The sequence below is a fragment of the Piliocolobus tephrosceles genome, chromosome 4 (assembly GCF_002776525.5).
Source record: "Piliocolobus tephrosceles isolate RC106 chromosome 4, ASM277652v3, whole genome shotgun sequence".
NCBI lineage: Eukaryota > Metazoa > Chordata > Mammalia > Primates > Cercopithecidae > Piliocolobus > Piliocolobus tephrosceles.
The window spans coordinates 90450495-90473031 of record NC_045437.1 but is presented as its reverse complement, the minus strand read 5'-3'; the positions used below and the strand labels follow the sequence as shown (position 1 = coordinate 90473031).

The 22537-nt window shown below is 49.9% G+C and overlaps 1 protein-coding gene across 5 annotated transcripts; it reads right to left on the bottom strand.

Moving 5' to 3' along the window:
* Positions 1-10689: 10689 nt before the first annotated feature.
* NR2F1 (nuclear receptor subfamily 2 group F member 1) lies at positions 10690-21599 on the bottom strand. Of its 5 annotated transcripts, none has more exons than XM_023215061.1 (4): positions 19698-19813; positions 19351-19574; positions 16371-16898; positions 10984-11264 (listed from the first exon to the last, which is right to left on the bottom strand). In XM_023215061.1, the coding sequence occupies exons 1-4, from the start codon at positions 19811-19813 to the stop codon at positions 10984-10986; spliced, it is 1149 nt and encodes a 382-aa protein (XP_023070829.1). The 5 variants fall into 5 exon arrangements, with proteins under 5 accessions (XP_023070825.1, XP_023070829.1, XP_023070826.1 ...); XM_023215058.1 differs by having other exon boundaries at positions 19351-19696; positions 19730-19813; XM_023215060.1 differs by having other exon boundaries at positions 19351-19654; positions 19730-19813.
* Between the last annotated feature and the right edge of the window lie 938 nt (positions 21600-22537).

The window sequence follows — 22537 nt, the reverse complement described above, 5'->3', positions numbered from 1 at the left end:
GGAAGGGAGGGAGGGAGAGAAGGGAGGGAGAGAAGGAAGGAAAGAAAGGAAGGGAGTGTAAGGACAGAAAGGAAAGAAAGAAAAATAGGAAAAAGGGAAAGGAAAAAATATTCCTCTTTAAACGAGGGGAGGAGGAGTAACTGCGAAACATTGAAAATTCTCCTATTCATATTAGGAGCTACTTCTTCTTATTCTGTTTTTTTTTTTTTCTGTTTGCCCTTTGAAAAGGGGTCCTGTCACTCAGAAAGGGGCTGTTTCTTCAACCTCCTCCCCATCCACCCACCAGCCGGCCCCCCTCAGCCTCACAGCCCGGCCCCGGCCCACCCCGCGGCCCTCCCAGCGCACACACAGTTTCTTCCAAGTGCTTTTTCAAGTAAGAGCCGGAGAGATGAGAGGTGCGGCTTCTCCAGCGCGGAGCCAGACAAGTACTTCTCATCCCTGCGGAGCGCGGCCCGGAGCGGCCCGGCGCGGCCAGCCCGAGGCCCGGACTTTGTTTTTGTGTCAAGAAGCCCCACGGCTCCTCTGGCTGGCCGCCCCTCCCCGCTGCGGGACCACAACGCCGTGCTCTGGCCCGTCACGTGGCCGCGCCCCCGAGCCCCCGCGGAGCCCTTTGTTAAGCCCCTGGGTCCCCACGCGCGGCCGCCGCGGCTGGGGAGGTGCCGCAGGGTATGCGCCCGGAAGACGATCGCAGTACCCTGGCTTTGCCTGGGCTCACCACACAGCCCCCAAACACCTTGGGCGGAGGCCCCAAGCACTTGGCAAATCAAGATTCTCAGTCCTCTGTGGAAAACGGCCCTGGGCCACCTCCTGTGTTTCAAACCAAAGGCACAAAGTGGGGCGAGGGGGCCAGTGGAGGGCGCGCCTCTGCACAGGGGTGTAACCACTGGGCTGACTTCCCTCCTGCTTTGCATTCCGCCTCACCAGTTCCTCGCCTTTTTTTTTTTTTTTTTTTTTTTCCTCTTCTCTTATCCTCTGCCACGCTCAGAGGCTCAGTGGGTGGGAGTGTGTGTGTAAATGTGTGTGTGGTGTGTGTGTGCGTGCATGTGCAGTTAGGTGGAAATTTCATAAGAATATGTCCTAGGCTTATCAACTTGCTAGGGTGAGGAAGGATGTTCTCCAGTAAATGGACTGGTGGGAGAGTTTAAGCGACTTATTTGGGAGGAAATAGGGGGTCAGATTTGGTCTAAGTGGAACATCTGCAAAACATTCAAGCAGCTTATTCAACAAAGAATCTAGCCATTTATTGTAGAAATAATAAAAAGCCACTAATGATTATGGTTCCCACCCCTTCCCCCAAAAGGCCAAATCCTAATGAAATAATTCAAAGGTAGGCCTCATTTCCTAATAGTGGAATTAAACAACAACAAAAAAGAGCCCAACTAAACTTTCCAGCTCGGCCTTCTTAAGGGCCTGGGAACCTTGCTGAGAAATTAGGTAAATAAAAGGCGAGTTGGAATTTCTGTTGAGCTGAAGCTGCAGTGCCCTGACTTGCACATAGTTCTGCCTTGATACGCAATTAAATTACAGTAAATTCCTCTTTAAATAATAAAATTTGGAAGACTCCTCAGGATTCGAAGATGTCTGGGGTTAAGTAGCTTTTAAAACGTCAGTTTTTAAATGGCTTGTGCAATGAATAGCTACCTTTAAATTCTAAAACCATTATAAATATGCTATACATCTGGGTGCCAGTTTATCTCTCCATATTTCTTTTTAAAATGAGGAAAGCATTCATAAAAAGCTACTTGGCACACTTTATTTTAGGAAAGCAGATGTTAATTTTTTCACGTATCATTTTATGACCAAATACATGTGTAACGTTGGAAAGCATCCAGAACGCCTCTATTATTTGTTAAATGACTTTTAGTTGAGGCATATTATTCTCAGCCTAACCACGGTATAGGTTATACCAATAAAGTAAACATCTGTGTGTGTGTGTGTTTTTTTTTTTTTTTTTTTTTTTTTTTAACCAGGGGAGGCGGGTAGAAAGAGTTACTAGAAGCGAGGCACACGGAGAGAGGGGGAGGGAGTTTGGGTAGGAAGAGCACACCTGCGTTGTAGCAAATAGGATATTTATATTGTTCGGTGCAAAAACAAAGTCCCTCAGTCAGGCACTTGGGGATATTTACATGGCGGGAGATAAAGTTGAAAGCCTTTCCCGGCGTGCCAAATGGGATTCTCCCAGTGGCCTTCTGCGTAGCAAGATAACAGGTACCGAGTGCTCCTGGCAGCGTCGGGCCTTCTACCGCCGGCTCCCCTTCCCTGCACGCCAGCCCCAGGCCCAGCCCGGGTTGAATCAGGCGCTCAGGCTCTAGGAATTCCCAGGCACCGCGGAAATTTCAGCGGGGTTCCCAGCCTAGAAATATGCTCAGGAAGCGTCCTCATTTGCCCTGCGTCGCTCGAGGACGCCGGCGCCCAGGAAAAGCCAGTGGGGTGATAATTAATGGAATACAATATTTATGGTCCGATGTATTGACTCTGAGGCAAGCGCGCCGTGTAGAGTCCGTGGGGGTCTGACAAACAGGGGTGAGTGAACAAACATAATGACCGGAGTACTTATGCCTATCCGGTTTACTCACTTAAACCCGAGGTATGTAACATCACGATAAATATTAATATCCACCTCGACAGACCCACAGCACGGCTGTCCTCCTAAGCTCTCCCTTCCTGAGCGCTGCCCTTTACAAAAAGGCCAGAGAGGAGGTTTTTAACATAAAATGCTGCAAATATGAAAAATAGGTCACCAATAAAATTGGTCTCAGCATGGAGCGTAATTGCAACAAAGTGCCGCCGAGTAAAATCGAGGAGTGAGCTGGCTGAGGCGGCACAGTCGCGAACCATCTGGTGTGTATTAAGAGTGGTGCTGTAAATATTGCTGAGAGCTAATGCATTATCGGCTTCTATAAGTGCACAGGGCCTGTAAGCTTTCCATATGTTAGAATATGTAGATCGGGTGAGAGCAGGGAAAGGTGTCTTATCAATCACAGGCTTCTAAAGCATTGTTTTGCCCACGCTTTGTGGATGTTTGGCCCCCCAAAAGTGTAGGATATTCATTCTCATTCTCTCCCCCCACCACCTTTTTCCTCTTCTCTCAATTCCTCTTTCTCTTTTTCTCTTGCTCTTTCTCCCAGCTCCTTCCTTCCATCCCCTCCTCCTCTCTCCCTTCTCTCCAAGGGGATAGGGCAGGCATTGCTGACGTCACTTCACATCAGTAAAAGAGAGTAACTGTTTCAGAGAGGAAGAAAAAATCATCTGTTTTTCATCAGTACTAAAGTTTTGCCTCTTTAATAGAAATAGGCTGCCCAGCCTAAGTACTCCTTGTGTTTTGAAGCTTATAACTACTACTATCCCTTTGGGGGGGTGGCCCAAGAGGTGGGGAGGTGTTCTTGATCTTGTGAGCTGATTCATTTTATAAGTGGTTCTAATGCCAGAATCAGCTCAAATAGATGAAACTAATTAAAATAAGGTGCAAAGATACTGTCTTCTAGAGAATATTTCACATCTACACCTCCTAGGCAACTTTTGTCAAGGAGTGTGGAGGGCTCCTGGTTCCATGACACTTCTGCTTTGAGTCCTGGAACTTCTTCCTTTCTCTGAAGCATCCCTCCATAATTCCACCCCCCACATACCTAACCGCCACACACAGCACAGCTAATACATTTCCTGCTGTCACATTACTTTTCTGGGGAAAACAGAGTCCTCCTTTTCCTGATGATACCCCACGTCTAAGAGTTTACTGTAATTACCCCCATCTCCTCTGAACCCCCCTCCACATATTCCTCAGCTACGAGTTTTTAGTCAAATCCAGTGCCAGGAAGTTTATTTACGTTGTCCCACAGAGATCATTTTCTCTCTCTCAAAATTGGCCTGTTCTCTTATTCTTCCTACTTGCCTTCTCCTTCCTTTTCTCCCCACCTCTCCCTCCTGTGCACATATAGTACAAACCTCCAGCACTTCTAATGTGGATAAACCTGCTGGTCGTGACAACCCAAGTTCAATCAGCAAATAAATAAAACTCTTACTTTTCTTTTTTGGCTGCCGGCTGCATTTCCCCTCTGGTCGTTGCCTCCGTTAATTATAGGAGCTATATTTCTTCCCTGGGAGACATTCGAGGGGATTTTTAGTTGGAAACTCGTTTCTGCTGAGTTATTTTGGAGCCAGGACCAGTGAGTGAGTGGCCCGTACCCAGAGGCTTTAAGTGAAGTGCAGATTGAGACATATCGAGTTCCCTTTAAAAGGATCATTTCATGTGGGAGGTTGGACACAAAGTTTGCACTCGTGACTGGCATTCCAGTGAGAGACATGCATATTTTAAAACAACAAAGCAAGCTGGAAAGAAAGCTTAGGGGAGGGGGGAAAACTTGGAAAGAAGTTACTAAGTGACAAACATCTGTCAACATGGGATAATTTGTACACTCCAATGTAAAACTATCTGACTAGTTTGATGGAGTTCAAGGAACAGAATCTGGGAGAGCAAAGTGGATACATATTTATTCCTGTGAGATATGGCTAAAATACACTTTTCCCCCAAATAGGTGTAAGGTTATTAAAACTGCATGTTTGAGCGTAATTTTTAAATGCTTCTTACAATAATAGAAGTTTCTAAAATTGCATTTTTCTGATAGTTAATACAAAATTAGATCTATGTAATTTTAAGATGTATTTCATTTAAAAAACAATGGAGAGCAATAAAATAATAAGCAAGATCCTTACTACAGAAAACAAAATGAATTTTATCTCATAACAAAACATGACCAAGAGAAAGAAGGGGGGGAGCTCAAACAACCCCTGATTGCTAGGTTCTAGAAAGCTTTAACTGAAAGTACCAGCTTTACATGTGTATGTGAATCAAATATGTAAACATCCACCTCTCTTCGTGTCAACAAGGAAAAATGGCAAAATATTCTCAGAGAATTTTTCTCTCCCATTTAAGCTTGACGTTTCAACAAGTATATTATACTTTGACAGAGAAAAGCAAAAAAGTTCCCTCTTTAAGAGGAAAGTTTTTAAAAGCAGAGTGAAAGATCAGGCAAGATCCTGGTATGTCTTTTTTTAGGCACTGAATCTCCAAAAACCACATGGAAGTTCAGGCTCCAGCTTCCACCGAGAAATCTTTTTCTCCTCCAGATCTGAAGACAAAAGGAGAGGAGGCCTGGTGGTGAGCGGGATATCTCTGTTAGTTGTCAGCGCAGGTCCATGGGTTAGGAATGCTAATGAGCCTCTTGGCCAGCTGAAGACTTGGTTCTCTCTCTCGCACACCCTGACGCTCACACACACTCGGGCTCCTGCATGCCGACTGACAAGCACACAGACAGAGCCTCGTGCACGACCCTGTCTCTCTCCTCTTTCCTCTGAGCCCAGAGATCGATCGTTGACCCCACTGTTGGGCCAACGCTTTATTTATCTGTCTGCGCAATGATATTATCAGCCTTAAACGTTATATACAGCAAATGTCTTCCTAAATCAACACAATAGGATAGCTTGCAGAGACCAGCCTGGTCTTTCTTAAAGAAATCCCTCGCTATCTCTTTCTCTTTTTCCTCTCCCCTGCAGGCGCCCCTTCTTCCTTCCTTCTTTTCAGCTGGGGGTATTTTATATGCTGGACTTGGGGATTTGATCCTTTGCTTTCAGCTTGGTTAGAGGAGGCCTTCGCAGACCAGGAGATGGATAGACACCATTATCCAGCCATCACTGAGATCCCCATCAGGGGTTCCCTTGTCAGCCGGATCCAACTGCCTAAAGCCACTCTATTTATATGATCCGAATTTCTCAAAATTGGGGTAGAAGAGAAGGCGAGGGGTGGGGAATGGAGTGTGCAACCTTCCACTGTATTGTTTTCTTTCCTCTCAATTACATTCATAAACCTATTTTCTGCATTGCATGTTATTTCTTTGTGCTTCAAAATTGAAACCACGTGCAACTTTCTCCCCTCCGCATACACAATAAATGCGCTGCCCCCTCCCCCCAGCCCATCACGCAACTGTGTACATCTTGGTTACTCACTCTGCGCTCTGGCCCCCGGAGAAGAAATTGGCCCCATGGGACTTGGTGAGGCTTTGTGAAAGCATCTCTCAAATCCGTATCTCGGGACCCCATTCTCGGAGAAAGGCTCCTGGATTCGCCTCCCGGGCCTCCCCACCATCCCCTCCTAGTACAGGTGGTTGAGGCTTACACAGGGAGAGATAGTAGAGAGGACATCCAGTGAGAAAGGCAGCTCCGCAGTGTCTAGCCAGGACCACTCACCACCCACCCCACACCCTGGCTCGCCTGCCAGCCCGGGTCAGCTGTGACCACGGGCGTGCCTCTGCCAGTCCCTGGTCCCCACACCCTGGGCGTAGCAGATCCCGTGCAGGGAGAGGCTACTCCCTGGGGAGCATTCCAACCCCAGGTCCTCCCAGGCAAAGAAGTCCCACTATAAATAAATAAATAAACTGCAAAGTGGGGGAGGGGGAGCTGGAAAATGGATTCGCTGACAAGGAGAGATAATAAATGAGAGGCGCTTTCAGATAGATATCTCAGACGTGAAATTGCGCCCAGCTGGTTGTGTAAGCAAACAAATAGTTTCATGTTAGGAACTCTCAACTTGTGGCTTGATGAATAGGACACGACAGAGGTAAATGGGTCTTTAACTCATTTAGGAATACAACTCTTTGGCTTCCCAAGTAAAAGGCCCAATGATGCCAGGGACCCTGAGCAGGCCCTTTAACAAGAGTTTTATTAGTTCCCACTTGTGTCCCCCTCCACTACTCCTCACACTCCTCATGGTCTGCTATTTGCAGAGATATTCAGGTGATTTGTTCTGAGGAATTGCGGAACTCACAGGAGGAGTTACAAGGAGTGCCTAGGAGTGAAAGAAGAGGAGAAAGATTTTTAAAAATAAAATCTCCCCACCCCCTACATGCTTCAAGTAGACAAGCTCAGGTGGGCTCAGATAGAGGGGACTCCAGGTCCCCATCACCCCTGAATGCAAAGCTGGGTGGTTGGACCTCTTGGGAGCCAACCAAGACCCTGTGTGGCTGCCAGAGGCCAAGAGCCTGGACCAACTGGAAGGGAGGAGTCCCCAAAGCTCATGGTTCTCCTGGTGGGCAGGAGGGACCCACATTCCCACCATAGGCTTCCATTCAGCCTGGTCCCAGGTTGGGATGTGCATGTGGAGACAAATGTCATACTTTTCCTCCCTAGCACCAGGCCTTGTCCCCTGGCTGCGGATAAGGTGCAGACTCCTTCCCTATCGATTCCCAGAGAAGAGCACGTCCTGAGATGGCCTGACGTTTTCCACAAAGCTTGTGGCTAAGGTAGTTTAAACAGATTTCAAAGCTCCTAAAGTTCTCAGTTGTCCAGCAAACCTTTAGATTAGAATAGCGAACGTGTGACTCTCCTAAGTCACTGGTGATTTCGAGAGGGAAGTCACCTTATGTGGGCTGCCCTCCAACTGTTAAGAAAAATTTCCTCTTGCCCTGGGGAACGAGTTGGCTCTACCCTGCCCAGTTAGCCCAGTCCTACTCCCCTGACTCTTTAGGGCCGCCACCGCCCCTGCAGGCGAGGTGTGGCTGAGAGCCCAGAGCGACTGCCCGGCCTACACCTGCTGGGAGCCCTGGTTCCACGGCTGCCCCTGGCGTCCCGCATGAAGGTGGGCTCTCTGCTCAGGAACCTTCTGGAGGCCACCCAGGCAGAGGAGGCTCTCAACTACTCCACCTCGCCTCCTGCCCAGGTCCTGGGCCATAGCGGCAACCGGGGACTGGGGAGACACAGGACGCTGAACCCGGGACAGCCTGGCCCCTCCTAGGGCCTGTCCCTCCGCACTGAGAGGAAACCTCGGACCGCTCCGAGCTCCCTCAGCCCGCAGGACCCGCCACTGTCAGCCCAGCCCGGGTGTGGTGGGGGAGCCTTCACATCGCCGGAACTGAGAGCAGAGGGTACTTTCCAATTATCAGAAGGCTCAATTCGTTGCACAGATAGCCGCGTCTCAGCTCCCAAACTTCCCTTAGCGCGTGCAGATTCCTGTCTGCCCTCTCTGTGAAGGAAAGCCAAGGGCTCCTGCAACCTGTTCGGCCGGCGGGGACGGCCACATGACGCCTGATTTCAGGGAGGCTATGTCTCTCTCTGGATGAGATACACAGAGACCTCCGGTCCTGGGAAGACGACTGACTCTCTGTGGGTAAAGCAGACAGGCGCCACCCCAGTCACAGAAAAGACAGAGGAGAAACCCACTGCGGGGAGATGGGGTGGGCAGGAAGGTCCTGCGGAGCACTGGAGAACCCCCGCCTCTCCCTTCCCTTCAGCCCTGGGGCCTCCTGCTCCTAGAGGAGTCCGGGAGGGAGGCTGGGCGGCCATAGGAGGGCCTGCACTTCTTTCTAGGCTGTGAAGATTAGCCCCGGGCTTGAGCCCAGCCTTAGAAAGGTTGCTGGGATTCCCCAGGTCATGGGCAACGTTCCAGCCCTGCGGAGCAAGAGCCAAGTTAACCACTGTCACCTCTGGGCACTGGAGCAAGCGCGAGTACATCTCGGGCTACTGCAGCTGGCGGGCCAGTCTACACTGGGCGCCTTGCGCTTGGGCCTCCATATTGAGATTAATTGAAAAATATGTTTCCGACCTACGAAAATGTTTATCTGTTTTCATCAGAGGGATCACACTGTAATGAATATATTTACATCTCATTTCAGGAAAGGCAGGAAAGATCGCTGAGCTCTCCGAGGCAGCTCGTCTCCCCTCCCTCTCAGAGTCCTGGTTGCAGCCCACCCCACCCCAAACCGGAACCCCCAGCCAGTGGCGCTCGCTGATACTTCTTGGGAAGCGGTCGGGGATTAACTGTGGGCTCTCCTCAACCCCTCCTGCCTTAGGTGTCCAACCTGCAGGGAAGTCAACACAGGCCCAAAGACGTTGTTCCAGGGCGTGGTGCAGAGGATGCAGCCCGGGGAGGCATAAAACGGGCCCTAGTGGCTCCATATCCTACCTGCCTGGCTGCCCTAGCTCAGGCCGGTCCCCAGGCGGGCCAGGCTGCGGATCATGGGCCTGCAGTGGCTTCTCCACAGAGAGTGCGGCACTGCCCATGCTGCGCTGCACCCAGAATATTAAAAACCACAAGCGGGTTGGAGTGTAGGAGCTTGTTAATGCATTTGGTGGCGGGGGGTACCGGGGGGACGTGGAGACTTCCAGATAGCACACTGAAAGCAAAACATTGCCAGTGACTTCTGAAAGTGAAGCTCTTCCCTCATCCGGGCCTGTCTGGGGCTGAGGGAAGGGGGAGGGGTGAGAGGTGTTATTTTAAAAGATCTGGCTTTATTAATACGTTAAGAAAGAGCTCCCTTGGCAGTATGTGTTCTCGCAGCGCCGGCTCTGATCCTATAAAACATTCATGCTTCGAAAGCTGTTACAGAGAGCTGCCCCCCAAGCACACCCACCGATAGGCCTCAGCGGGAGGCTTCTGCCCTCAGAGGGTCACTAGGGCCCAAATACCTCTTCTGTGAAGAACCCGCTCCAGCCCTCTGACTCCTAGGTTCCGGGTCCACGCCTCTAAGTGCCACAAGCGGGGCGGGGCAGGGGTTCCCTTCACCCATCCGAGTTCCAGGACCCTTCTGGGAATCCATGTCACAGGGTTGGAGTGAAGGGCAAACCACAGCCACCTCTTCAGCGGACCATAACGGGGAGCAAAGCCAGGACTCGCAGGGCTGAGGCCCCAACTCTCTCCCAGAGCTGGAAAGAGGCGGGATCTACTAGCGCCGGGCTCAGTGGCGTCTGAATGGCCCACTCCCGCCACCCGCAAGTCCCGCTCTCCATGCCCCTCTGTAGCTTCTCCAGCTCAGCAAGTTCCCACCTGCAGTAAAGCCCCGGTTGCCGCCGCCAGAAACTGAAGCAGGCTGCGCCCCCGGTGCTTGGTGCCTGGAGACTCAACCGGCGCGCGACCCTGCCTGGCCCAGCTGAGCACGGGGACTGCCCGCAGCCCACAAGGTCTCAACCACTGAAGTCAGCGACCAAGGCGCCCTGCCTCTCCGCGGACCCCAGCCCATGTAGAGCCTGGCCCTCTGCATTTACAAAACCAAGGTAGCAGCTTGGTTTTAGGAAATGAATCTAACCAACTTTGTAGTAGACTTTGAAAGTCTCCCCTTTCACACACCAAAACCTTCAATTCTAATAATAGTTGAGGTGGAAATTAACAAGGAGTTCTCTTGCACGGATAACATCCATCAAGTAACCAGACACATGGGTTTTGCTAAATTCTTTTATTTTTGTTTAAATTTTCACTTCAATTTTAATTCTTGAAGAACAGCCTCGACAACATATATCGCACTCATTATAAGAAGCAAAGGGTTATATCAAAAATTATTAGTATAGAATCACAGGAAATCTGGTTTGGAACCAGAAAAAAATACAAAACAGATATAGATACATAGACACAGGACAATTTTTTATAATTATTTGGAAAATGTTATTTTCCCCTAATTCTTGTTTCCTTTTTCTTTATGCGCATACGATGTTTAAATTTTACAAAAAATGAAAATAAAGACTAATATTTTACAAAATGAATAACAATGTTCAGTGTGTGTGTGTTTCTACATAGGTTTCAGTCCACTTCCATATGTGTTGTTTCTGTACAGAATATATCCACATCCGTCCACAATAAATCCTGGAAGGTCCATTAGTTTCCTTCTGTTTTATTAAAATTCTCATGGTCCTCTCTTCCAATTTTTTTTCTTTTTTTCACCAGACAGACACAAGGTTCTTTTTTTTTCTTTTTCTTTTTTCTTTTCTTTTTTCCTCGCCAACGTGCTCACAGATCTGATCCTAAAAGAGTCTCTTTTTCCCATGCTTTGTAGCTCGGGTTGTATTTCTGCTGGGTGGGCTGCTCTTGTCTCGGCCCTCCTCCCTCCCGCCCGGCCAGCCTGGCCCGCTGCACCTCCCGGTGTCCCCGCGGCTTTGGAGTCCTTGGCCCAGGTGGGTCCACTGAGTCTCTAGGGGGACAGGGGGCAGGTGGGAAGCGCCCAAGGCCTAGGAGCACTGGATGGACATGTAAGGCCAGTTGAAGCTGCTCCCAGACAGTAACATATCGCGGATGAGAGTTTCGATGGGGGTTTTACCTACCAAACGGACGAAGAAGAGCTGCTCGATGACAGAGGAGGACACGGTGCGCAGCGAGGGCAGTCGCAGCAGCAGTTTGCCGAAGCGGCTGGGCTGGTTGGGGTACTGGCTCCTCACGTACTCCTCCAGTGCGCACTGCGACTTCTCCTGCAGGCTCTCGATGTGGGCCGCATCCGACAGGCCACAGGCGTCTGCCCGAGCAGCCACAGGAGGGAGAGACAGGGAAAGGTAGCACACGGTTAGGCTGACAAATAGCAAAGGCACAAATAAGTCATTATTTTTCTTTAAGGAGAAAACGGAAAATAAAAAAGAAGTAAAAGAGAAAAGAAAAATTCACCCTCCCATACCTCTCCATCCCCTTCTTCATTCCCTTCTCCCCAGCCCCCAATACAATCCAAATGAAAATAAATCAAACCCCCACCAAGCCTATGGGAGCTGGAGAGACAGGCACACACATGCAGAGGCAGGAACCTCTCTAGTCCCTTTGTTTTTCCTCTTTCACCTTTGGATTAAATAATGTACAATGCTGGAACCATGTTTGCTGTGTTTAACAACCTGTCCTCGGCCTGCAAGGGAGCATCTTTCTGGCCGTACTCATTAACTTTCACCCCTTTTGCCTGTAATTTGGGGGAGTTCAGTACCCCTTAGGAAATATACAGCCTGAAGGGAGTTCTTAAAGGATTCCTGGGGTCCCCTCTCAAACCCAAAAACCCCAACCAGAAACCTCAAGGAGAACCTAAATTGTGTAGTGAACAAACACATGGGAGGGGGTAAGGAATCATGGGCTGGCAGTGCCTGGAATCAGATGAAGCCCATGCTTTAGCAATATAGAATTTGAGATCCACTATCTATGCAAGAAAGGACTCTGCAGCAAATCCTTGGTGAGGATGTACACTTCTATCTATATCTTAGATCAAGTAATTGAAAATTGGCCACATCTCTGTAAGCTGTATAATAATCAGGAAGAATATGACTCAGTTACTCCAGGCTGCAGAAAGGCGACATCTTCAGCGATCAGACACAAAGCTAGGCTACAGGCAGCAGCTGCTGCTGCTTCAGAACTGGGGGGTGGGGGGGACATGGGTGGTGGGGAGTTGAGGGGGGACTTGGGGGAGATAAGCTTTTGGTGGCAGGACCAAGGGAGAAAAAGGCACCTCCACACAATGACAGCACCTCAAAATCTGTGTGCTTAGTTCATGTCAACCAAGGTCTTGGTCCTCTAAAAGTATTTCAGGGCAGCAGATTATACTATATCAACTAACTAGAGGCAAGCATAGGGAGGGGAAGATGGAATAGGAGAAATGGAGTAAAGGCATCTTCTCCTAGTTCAAATACCCACTTGTTTCTTATATTAATAATAAATATTTTAAAATCCGGGAAGATCACAGAGGAGTCCTTAGCCAGTCAGGAGGTTGACTAGAGATCAAAGGCAGAGTTTGCTAATATATAGATCTGGGAAGAAATTCATGCATGGCAATGCCCCCAAAATGACATTGTATAATTGTGAATGGGCAAGTGTGACCCTAAGAAGACACAACAAATGATTCAAAGCGAAACCTGTGTCTGCTGAGTTTCTGAGCTTTATGTTCTTATATTTCAAGAACTGGGACTTACAAAGCATTCTAACACCTTCATCTACAAGGCTATGGCCTCAAGCAAAAATACAAATAAAACTAGTGATAATTCAAGAACTTCTGAAGCAAGTCTCCTTTGACCTCAGATACAGACTAGGTTCCTTTCAGATGTCTAATTACTCCAGCTAGCCAGTTGGGTATATCCACACTGGTCTGATTTGGGAAGCCAAATGAGACTTTATGGCTATCAGGGCCAGGGCAGCAAGAGCTCTGTGGGGCTTTACTGCTTAGGGAAGGGACCCTGAGTTTGGCCCTGCTTGCTAACCTGGCCCTGATGAATGACCCTCACTCAGACCCAGACCCATATTTACATAGAGCTTGCTTTACATGCATTATCTGACCGTATGCTATGGATCATTCTCAGCCCTAGACAATGCAATGTGAAAAGGACCCCTTGGTACCCCAGCAGATTTCTTTTTTTTTTAAGATCCATATAGCATTCCCTCAGCTCAGTAAAATAGCTATCTGACATTTACGATTAGGGCCCTTGGAGTACAAGGTCACTTCCCGACTCCCAAACAGGCCGCTCCAAGAAAGACAAGCCCAGGAAAGGCCTGCCTGGGTCCTATGCTGGTTGCTTCCATTTCTTCCCTCCTTTGGAGGCGAATGCCTGTAGCTGGGCCTGCCTACCAGGTACCAGCCAGCTAGCTCTGTGGCTTCCCTCCAGCAGGAACCCTGGTGCTGGTATGGCTTCCCAGTCTGGAAACTCATTCAACCCTTTGCAACAGGATTCCCCCAACTGTGGACAGAAGGTATGAGCTCCCAGATCAACTAGGGGGTTGTGGTGACAAAGCTAAGTGACCAGGGGATGTAATGTAGTATATATTTACGTTCCACGAGTTATACCCCAAATAAGAAAATGAGGCATAATGTACAAAATCCATGTCACACTTTTTATACGGTAGTGTCAATGTGGGAACTCTCAATATTTCTTCTACAGTGTATGGAAAAGAAATTATGTAAATAAATAACCATTACTGCTCAGGCCCTCCTGGCTTAGCCTTTGTAGTGCAGAGAATGTATTTCATGTTGTGCATTCAGAAGAGTTTAGTGTTCAGGAAATATAGATGTAATCAGCTGCCATAACTAGAAATCAAAGTTATTATTGTGCTGAAAATGGATTTATTGTATTTATGTTAACTAGATGGTTCCTTTCAGAGAAAGTCTCATTTATTTGAAGGAATATTTAGGTGTATGAATTAATGAATTTTTAAAAAAGTAAGTTCAGGTCACGACCTAGTCCTTGGATGCAGTCCAGAATATTAAGGATTAAACATACCATCCGGAGGCCAAATGTGAAAACCACCACGGGGGACCCCCGTGCCAGCTTCAAATACTTAGCCAAAGCAAACCACATTGGACAATATGTCTAAAACTGTCTTTTCCATCATTCAAAGTTTGCTTAAAAGTTGGATGACTTTGAGAAGGCTTCCCATGAATTCCCTTCTGGCTAGCTATCAAAACAAGTTTAGTCAAAAGTGGAAATGTGTTGCATGTGGGGCGGGGGGGGGGGGGCAGTGAATTACTACTGACAGCTCTATTTCCATTTTCAGATATTCTACCTGCAATTTTCCAACAAAATAATGTTATTGTTCATTTCTAGGCACTCCTTGCACCTTGAAGACTTGATTCAAGAAACTTCTTTGGAAAACTTTTTGAATGAACACTTTTCACAGGAATGTTTTAGTATAGAAAGTTAAAAGAAAAGCATGAATAATTCCACAATGCTTGCCCGAAGCCTGCACAGTCTTCACCTCTCTCTGGGAAAGGGCATGAGATTAGCAAAGTCAAGGGGGTTCAAAGAACCTTAGGGGGTGTAAGGAAAAGAGAGGAGAGACCTTTCCTGAGAAGACATCTGTCCAGTTCCAAGTCGCATTTCTGCTTCAAGACACCTCGCTGGATGAGATTTTCAAACCCCAGCTTCCCTGACACTGGCTTGCTTCCTGATGAATTTGGCTAAAGAGCCCAGTAGTAGACAGCCAGCCAGGCCCCAGGCCTGCCAGAGCTGAGGCAGCCTGGTTGCTGCTTCCCAGGCTCTTTGTCACTTTTGAAAAACACGTTTCCATCAGGAAGACTTATTAAGATAAAATGCATTCAAACACAGAGGAGGCTATTCCATAAATCTTCCATTTGTTTTAAGGTTTGCACTTTATCCTCTTGCAAAGAATAACTCCCTCTCTCACTTGCAGACCTGCATTTGCACTGAAAGTAAAAGGGGGGCAGTCCAAGTCCATGGCTCTGGCCACCCTGCATACAAATGAGATGCTCTTGTCTAAATAAATTATCTGCTGTTCAGATCGATATTAATACTACATTTGCTACATTACAATATTGTGCAAATTTAAGAGTCATTTTAATACAATGTAAATACGATTCTTCACGTATGAAAGCCAAGAAATATTGATAGATTATACCATTGCTTACTGTTCAATAAGGCCTTAGGAAAGGGATTTTGGTATCTCTGTTCAAGAATGGTTTTAATTTGGCCATTGGAAAGCCTGGCTCTAGGATAGATTTATTGGGATGGTTTATTTGTTCTCCGAATGGAGGAATTAAATACAATACTGCCATTAATGGTGGTAAAACTGCAGCTAACCCTACTCACAGTGGTCAGGGCCCAAGACCCAGTGTAAGCAGCACTACTTCCCACCAGCGTCCTCTCTGGCTTTGTTTCTATTTCTCCCCATTACCTGCTGTCCTGGGCGTTTATATGTTTCCCTCTTGCATGTTACAATAATAAAAAGCCAGCAATGTTCTCAGAGGCTCAGACCAGAGCCCTTCAAAGGAAACGTTAATGCACTTTCCTGGAAGTTAATTTGAACCATCTATCATAAGAGAAATTGTTAACATACATGTTACCACTGCCTACACATAATTTAATATTTTTAAAGGCACTCTGTTAAATTTCCAACGTTCATGTGTTTTGCATAGCTTTGGAATTCATCTCCAGGCGGGGAATCCTCCCTTACTTGCGGGTTCTACAGTACTGCTTTTGTTTTTTATCTTTCTTGTTTAGATCGAATCCGTTTTTTACGACCCTCAATAACCTCAGCAACTGCAAACATGAATGGTTTCCGATAAGGGAAAATCAGGCAGCGATAAAGCGGGATTATTTATGATTTATTTGTGCGTATTCTTCTCTTTTCACCTCTCTCTGTGTCTCTCTGTGTCGGGAAACTCATCCAAGGAGCGTGCCACAAAGGGTAAGAAGCCACATTCCCACGTTCTCTTCCTTTCCTCGCCTCCCCCAGAAACGCTGAGCTCTGGCTCACACATAACACGCACCACACACACACACACACACACACACACACACACGCAGCCAGACGGATCCACAGCACCGCCCCCCCGCCACCCCCCCGCCTCAGACACACACCCGCGGCAGCCGCGGCCCCACGTAGGGGTCCGCGCGACCAGGCCCGGCCGCCCGCCGGCCGCACCCGCGCCGCCTCGGTTCCCGCACCGCCGCGCTCCCAAGATGGCAGCGGCGCGGCCGGCCGGTCCCCGCGCGGGGGTCACAGATCCCGGCCAGGCTCAGTGCCCAGCGAGGGCCCGGCCCGACACGCACCGGCTGCGCGGGAGGCTCTGAAGGCCAGGCCCGGGCGACGCTGGGCCTGTGCTCGCCGCCGGCGCGGCCTGCCCTCCCCGCGACCGCAGCCTCACCTGACGTGAACAGCACGATGGCTTTGAGGCAGCTGTACTCGGCCGAGTCGACGTGCAGCGCCTTGAGCTTCTCCACCTGCTCCTGGAAGATGCGGATGTGGTCCATGAAGGCCACGACGCGGTCGGCGGACATGGGCGAGGCGTGCAGGCCGGCGGCGGCCAGCAGCGGCGCCACGTGCAGCGGCATAGAGCACTGGGCCGCGTTGAGCACGAACAGCTCGCTCCAGGTGAGGCGTAACAGGGACACCTGGTCGGTGATCTGCAGATCCGGGAAGAAGGGGATGTTGCGGGCCCACTCGACGGCGCTGAAGAGCAGGCGCGCCGCCAGCTCGCAGATGTTCTCGATGCCCATAATGTTATTGGGCTGCATGCACTGGCTGCCGTAGCGCGACGTGGGGTAGGGCTCGGCGCGCAGCAGCAGCGAGATGTAGCCGGACAGGTAGCAGTGGCCGTTGAGGGGGTCCCCGTTGGTGAGTGCGTACTGGCCTGGATTGGGCTGGGTTGGAGGCATTCTTCCTCGCTGAACCGCTGACAAAAAGAAAGAGAGAAAAGAGGCAATGTGCATCCAGGGGGCTTGCGAACATTGCCGCGCCGCAGCGTACCCAACACAATGCAGAAGCTCTTCCCGCAGCCACACGCACCCCGCGCATCTTCTCCCGCTCGCTCTCACACTCCACACCGCTAGGAGATCTGGGGTGAGGCCCTCCAGCTCCACAGCTCGATGTGTCCAGCCATCGCCTGAGCCCCTGGCCACCACAGCCCCGCCGGAGCTAGGCCTGACTACAGGGTCCCCACCCTGGCAAGGTCAAGAAAGTGTCACCCAACCCCTAAGCCACCAAGGGGGAACACACAGATAAATGAAACCCCACTCAACCCTCCAGAATGGGGGGGAAAAATATCAAGGTTAAAAAAAGGCGAAACCGGAGAAAGGTTGTGGTTCTAGGCAAATGCCTAGCGGCCTCCTCATTTGCAAGCAAGCAGCGTTTTGCTGATAAAATGTTTCCACATTCTCTTAAAATGCTATAGAATAATTCTTAAAATAGACACAAGTTACATATCCTACTAACCACTTACAACTTTTGAGTAGAGAACAAGTATCCTGCGCCCCTCCCTTCTCCTCTCCTCCCCGTCGCCCCATACAAAGTTCTCACTATTAAAAGCAACAGAAAATTGAAAAATTTCAAGAAAAAAAGTTGAACTTACAGTAGCCAAACATTATTGAAAAAAGTAGGAAATATAATTAATGTCTGTCCTGCGCGGTGCCACTGCAACCTGCAGCCAGCTTTTGCCCAGTGAATGCACGAGCTTTCAACTGCAAAAACACTGGATTCATTAACCATCTGAATGCAAAACGTAAGCATGCTTTGAGTTCTTAAAGCTGACCAAAGTTTTTTTTTTTTTTTTTTTTTTTTTTTTTTTTTTTATGTGTATGTTTTACTTCAACAGTGCCAGCGTTTTAAATTGCCATGTAAACAAAGACAACTTTAGGAAAAGTTAGGGCTACTGAACTTTTCCCCCCAACAAATTAATATAGATATGTTCATGTACATGTAGCTGTCTTATTTCAGGTTTTGCTCTATTTTCTGAAGTTTGCTTTGATTCTAATTTTAATGCAAGTTCCAGTGCAATTTAAGCTCTTGAAACATAATGGCTAGAATACTTTTTTCTAATTATAGTTTTGAACTTGGCAGTTATTTTTCAATTAAGTGAGAGTACAATTCAAAGTTTTTTGTTTTTTTGTTTTTTTTTTCAGATGCCTACAAAATCTCCCTGGAGCTAGAAATGAAGTAGTCATATTTGTCTGCTCCTTAAGATCTGAAGGAATTCAATTTCTTTTCTTGTGGCATATAAAATATAATTTTAAAGTCAATTACAAGAAGGAGTAATCTGCATTCTGCAAAATTGACTGGTTCGCTAATTTGACTATAAGACATCTTTAATGATTGTCAAGAGATAAACTTTAACTGTAAATGGCTAAATATATTTATAAGAAAAGTACTGCATCTCTTGCCACATGAACATGAAGCATATCCAAATACAACATCAAAAGTTGTGTTTTTTAAAAAAACAAAGCCATACAACACAGGGATTAAATGATGTGGAAGCTCATGCCAGCTGCAGTCTATGCATTATGGCCAAATCAGAAGGATCGGTAAATGCCGTTGTAAATTGTAATTTGTATGCAGTATTTAAGCAGAGGGTGGAGTTTGATGAAGAAATAAAACGAGTATCATGCTTTAAAAAAAATGACACAACTATGAAAGCACGGTTCAGTCACAAACTTTCCTTTCAAAGTAGAGGGGTGAAAACAAGGCCACAGCTCTGGAGGAGGCGGCCCCAGCTCCGTGAAGAAGAGAGGGAACCAGTGAACGGGCCAGAAGCCCCCCTTCTCCCCTAATTAGACCTACAAGTGCAATAAATCTCACTCCTCTTTTTCCAAGCTAAGCTTCCAAAAGGATGATGGCAGCAATGAATCTATGGTTCAGGGTACTCCAGCCCCCAGCCCTCCCCCATTTTAAATAAAGGGTATGAAGAGGTGGAGGGAAAAGTGTAATGAAAAAAACACAGAAACAGAGTTTTCTGGGGGAAATAAGCACCCCTCCCCAAGTTCATGCCAGCACAGCTCCAAGCAGCCTCACGCACACGCGGGAAAGGGACACACCGAGCACATCCAAGACAGAGGGAATTAGGGGATTTTAAGCCACAGCTCACGATCTCAGGGACACAATCCTGAGCAGGCAGCGGGCGGGGTGGGGGAGCCGGGGAGAGGAGCGCAGGCCGGGAGGGGGAGGCAGCGGCAGTGAGCTGGGGAGGGCGGGGGGAGACGCCGGGGGAGGAAGGCAGCGGGGAGAAGGGAAGCTGGGACAGGCCGGGACCACAGGAGCCCCAGCCCCACACAGCAACCACCCGGGCGAGAAAGAAAGAAAGAGTCAGGGAGGCGGGCGAAGCGTGGGGAGAGAAGCAGAGAAGAAATATTCACCTTCCCGCCTCATGCCCACTTTGAGGCACTTCTTGAGGCGGCAGTATTGGCACTGGTTGCGGTGGTGCTGGTCGATGGGACAGTTCCTGTTGGCACGGCATGTGTAAGTTAAGTTCCTGCGGACGCTCCTCTTGAAGAAACTTTTGCAGCCCTCGCAGGTGAATTGGCCGTAGTGCTTGCCGCTCGACTTGTCCCCGCACACCACGCACTCGATGTGCTGCTGGCTCTGGCCCGAACCGGGCGGGCCCTGGCCCTTGTCCCCCGCCGTGCCGGGGGTGGCGGGCGCTCCGGGCTGGCCCGGGGTCTGCGGCGTGTGCGGCGCGCCCGAGCCCGCCTGCTGCTGCTGCTCGCCGGCGCCGCCGCCGCCGCCGCGGGCCGCCTGCGCTGCGGGGTTGGGGCCGCCGGGGTTGCCCCCGGCCACGTCGTCCTGCGGATCTCGCCAGCTGCTAACTACCATTGCCATATCTTTGGGCCCGGGGAGCGCTGGGGGGAGCCGAGCTGCTCGCCGAGGGCCGCGGGGCGCGCCGGCGCGCTGGGAGGGGAAGGGGAAGGGGAAGGGGGGAGGGGGAGGGGGCGGGGGGCCCGCCGGGCGCCCCGGGGTCGCAGGAGCCGAGCCCGAGCCGGGCACCGGCCGCTGCCTCCGCCGCCGCCGCCGCTGCCGCCGCTACTGCCTCGGCCGCCCCGCTGCTGCTGCGCGCCCGCCCGCCCTGCTGGCGTTTTGTTGTGGTTCCTGCTGTTTTCTTTCTCTCTTTTTGCAGCCCCCCCAGGCTCTCAGGCTCCCCCCCCAACACCCCTGCTCCCCTCGCCCGCTCCCCCCGCGCTCCGTTCCTGGGGGGGCCGCGCTCTCCTTCCCCCCTCCCCACCCCCCGGCGAGCAAGCTCCCTTCTCTCGCTTTTTTCTTCTTCCCCAAGTTGCAAAATCAGAAATGGCACAGGCGGCAGCCGGGAGCGGCGCGGGGCGCAGCGCCGGGGGCGGCGGGCATGGGCCACGGCGCGCGCACACACTCGCCCTCCGCCTCGCCCGCACCCCCGCGCACACACACACTCGCACACACACTCGCTCACCCGCGCCGGGCGCCCGCCCGCCCGCCCGCCCGCCCGCCGGCCGCTCGGGCTACGCGCAGCGCGCGGGCTGAGCCGACATAGAGGAAGCCGGCGAGGGCGGAGGCGGCGGCGGCGGCGGAGGAGGTCGCGGCTGCAGGCGCCGCTGGAGCTGCCGCCGAAGCTGCTGCGGCGAGCGCCGCTGGAGGAGCCCGGGCCCGGGCCGGAGTCCGAGCAGGAGTCGGGGCCGCAGCCGGAGCGCGAGCGGAGGCCGGGGCCGCCCGCGCCGCCGCCGCTGTCCCGGCGGGAGCCCTCGCCGGGCTCGGGAGTGCGGGGAGCGCGGTGAGCCGAGCAGGGCGCTGGGCGAGGCTGCCGGCGGCGATCAGGGCGCGCGGGTGTCGGGGGGCCAGGTCCAGGGCCGGACGCAGCCAGCCATTCAGGAAGGCAGCGCTGGAGAGCGGGAGGCAGCCGGCGAGGAAGATCACACACTTTGCTCTTTTTGTTGTGCCGGTGGCGCCGGGCTCTAGCTGCCTTCTTCTTTCGGGAGGTGACGGAAGGGGGAAAAAAATACGGGATAATTCACGCCGGCGACGAATTCACAGCGAAATAGAAAAAATAAAAATCAGAAGAAAATAATTGCCAAAAAAAGGAAAAAGGAAAAGCGAGAGAGACATCCAAAGTAGGTCGAATAAATAATCCTCTTCTTTTCCTCTTTCTTGCTCCTTCTTCTGCTTCTTCTGCTATAACACACAGAGCTAGTTAAAAAAACCCTGGAGATCGCCCAAAAATGTTCTTTTTTTAGTATTTTAAATAAGTGCTCTTCAGCCGGGAACCAACACCCTCCCTCCAAAAAAAATCATATATGTATAAAATAACGATAAGAAGAATACGAAGGGGGTGCCTCCTCCTCCTCCTCCTCCTCCTTTTTTTTTCTTTAAGTTTAGCCCTCTCTCTTCTGCAGGAATGGAGTAAAAGAGACGAGGAGGGAGAAAAAGGAGAGAAAGAAGGAGAAGAAGGGGAAAACAACTAGTAGAATATGTAAGAAAAGAGAAAGGAGAGAGAAGAGAGGTTCAGAGAAGAGAGGAGGGAGAGGGGGGAGAAAGAGAGGAGAGAGAGAGAGAGACAGAGAGAGAGAGAGAAGAGAAGAGAGAGAGAGAGACCCAAAAATTGAATGCGTTTAAACGGGAGGACTCGCAGAGCAATGTTTCCGAAAGGGGGATCTGCGCGAATGTCTGTATATAGTGAACTTTGACACTACTATTGAAACTGACACGTTTCTATGGAGATCGCTGCCTTATATGGAGCTCGTGTCAAGGAGCCAAGAGAAGGGCTGCTGGCAACTGATAATCAAAGGCGACTGACTGGTCAGAGCCCTGAATCGGGGGGAGAGAAAATGGGAGGCTAAGGTTAGCCAAGCCTCCTGCACGCCATTGGTTGGAGAGCCCCTCCCCCCTCCTCCTCTGCTTTCTTTCTTTCCCCCCCCCCTCCCTCTTAGCTACCTACAGACTGGGATGGTGCGGGGAGGAGGAGAGAAAGTGAGGGAGGGGGGTGTGTTTCTGACAAGCGCAATTTACATTGAGATCGCCCTGCGCTGCTATTTACTCTGAGACCTGATTAGTATGGGTCGTCTATGGTCACACACACACACACACACTTACGCACACACCCCAGAGGGGGAAGGGATGACGAGGGGGGAGAACGCCTAGCGATGGGCAAAAGGAGAATTAGAAGGAAATTATTTTGATTTCTTCTGAAAAGTTTTTAAAATTAGATTTTATGAGCGTGAAGAGAGTGTCATTTAAAATGTTTAGAAAAAATTTTAACGGGAATGAAACCCCCACCATTTTAGTGATTCGTGAAATATACTGGATTTGGATTGTTTTCTTCTCTCACATATAAGCACAATCCAAGTCTGGATTCTGCTCATTTTATCCTTGTTATAAACAAGGTAGGATCTCCCTATATTTTGATCCAAAGTATACCTTGGTTTAAAAGGTTTAATGACGACAAAGCACACTCCTGGAATTTGCAGCTATTGCTACAAATTCGATCGGAATCAAGGGTTCCGATTTATCCCAAAGATGATTTTAAAAATAAACTTTCCAATCAATCCAGTTTTTCCTTCTTCTTCTTTTTTTTTTTTTAAA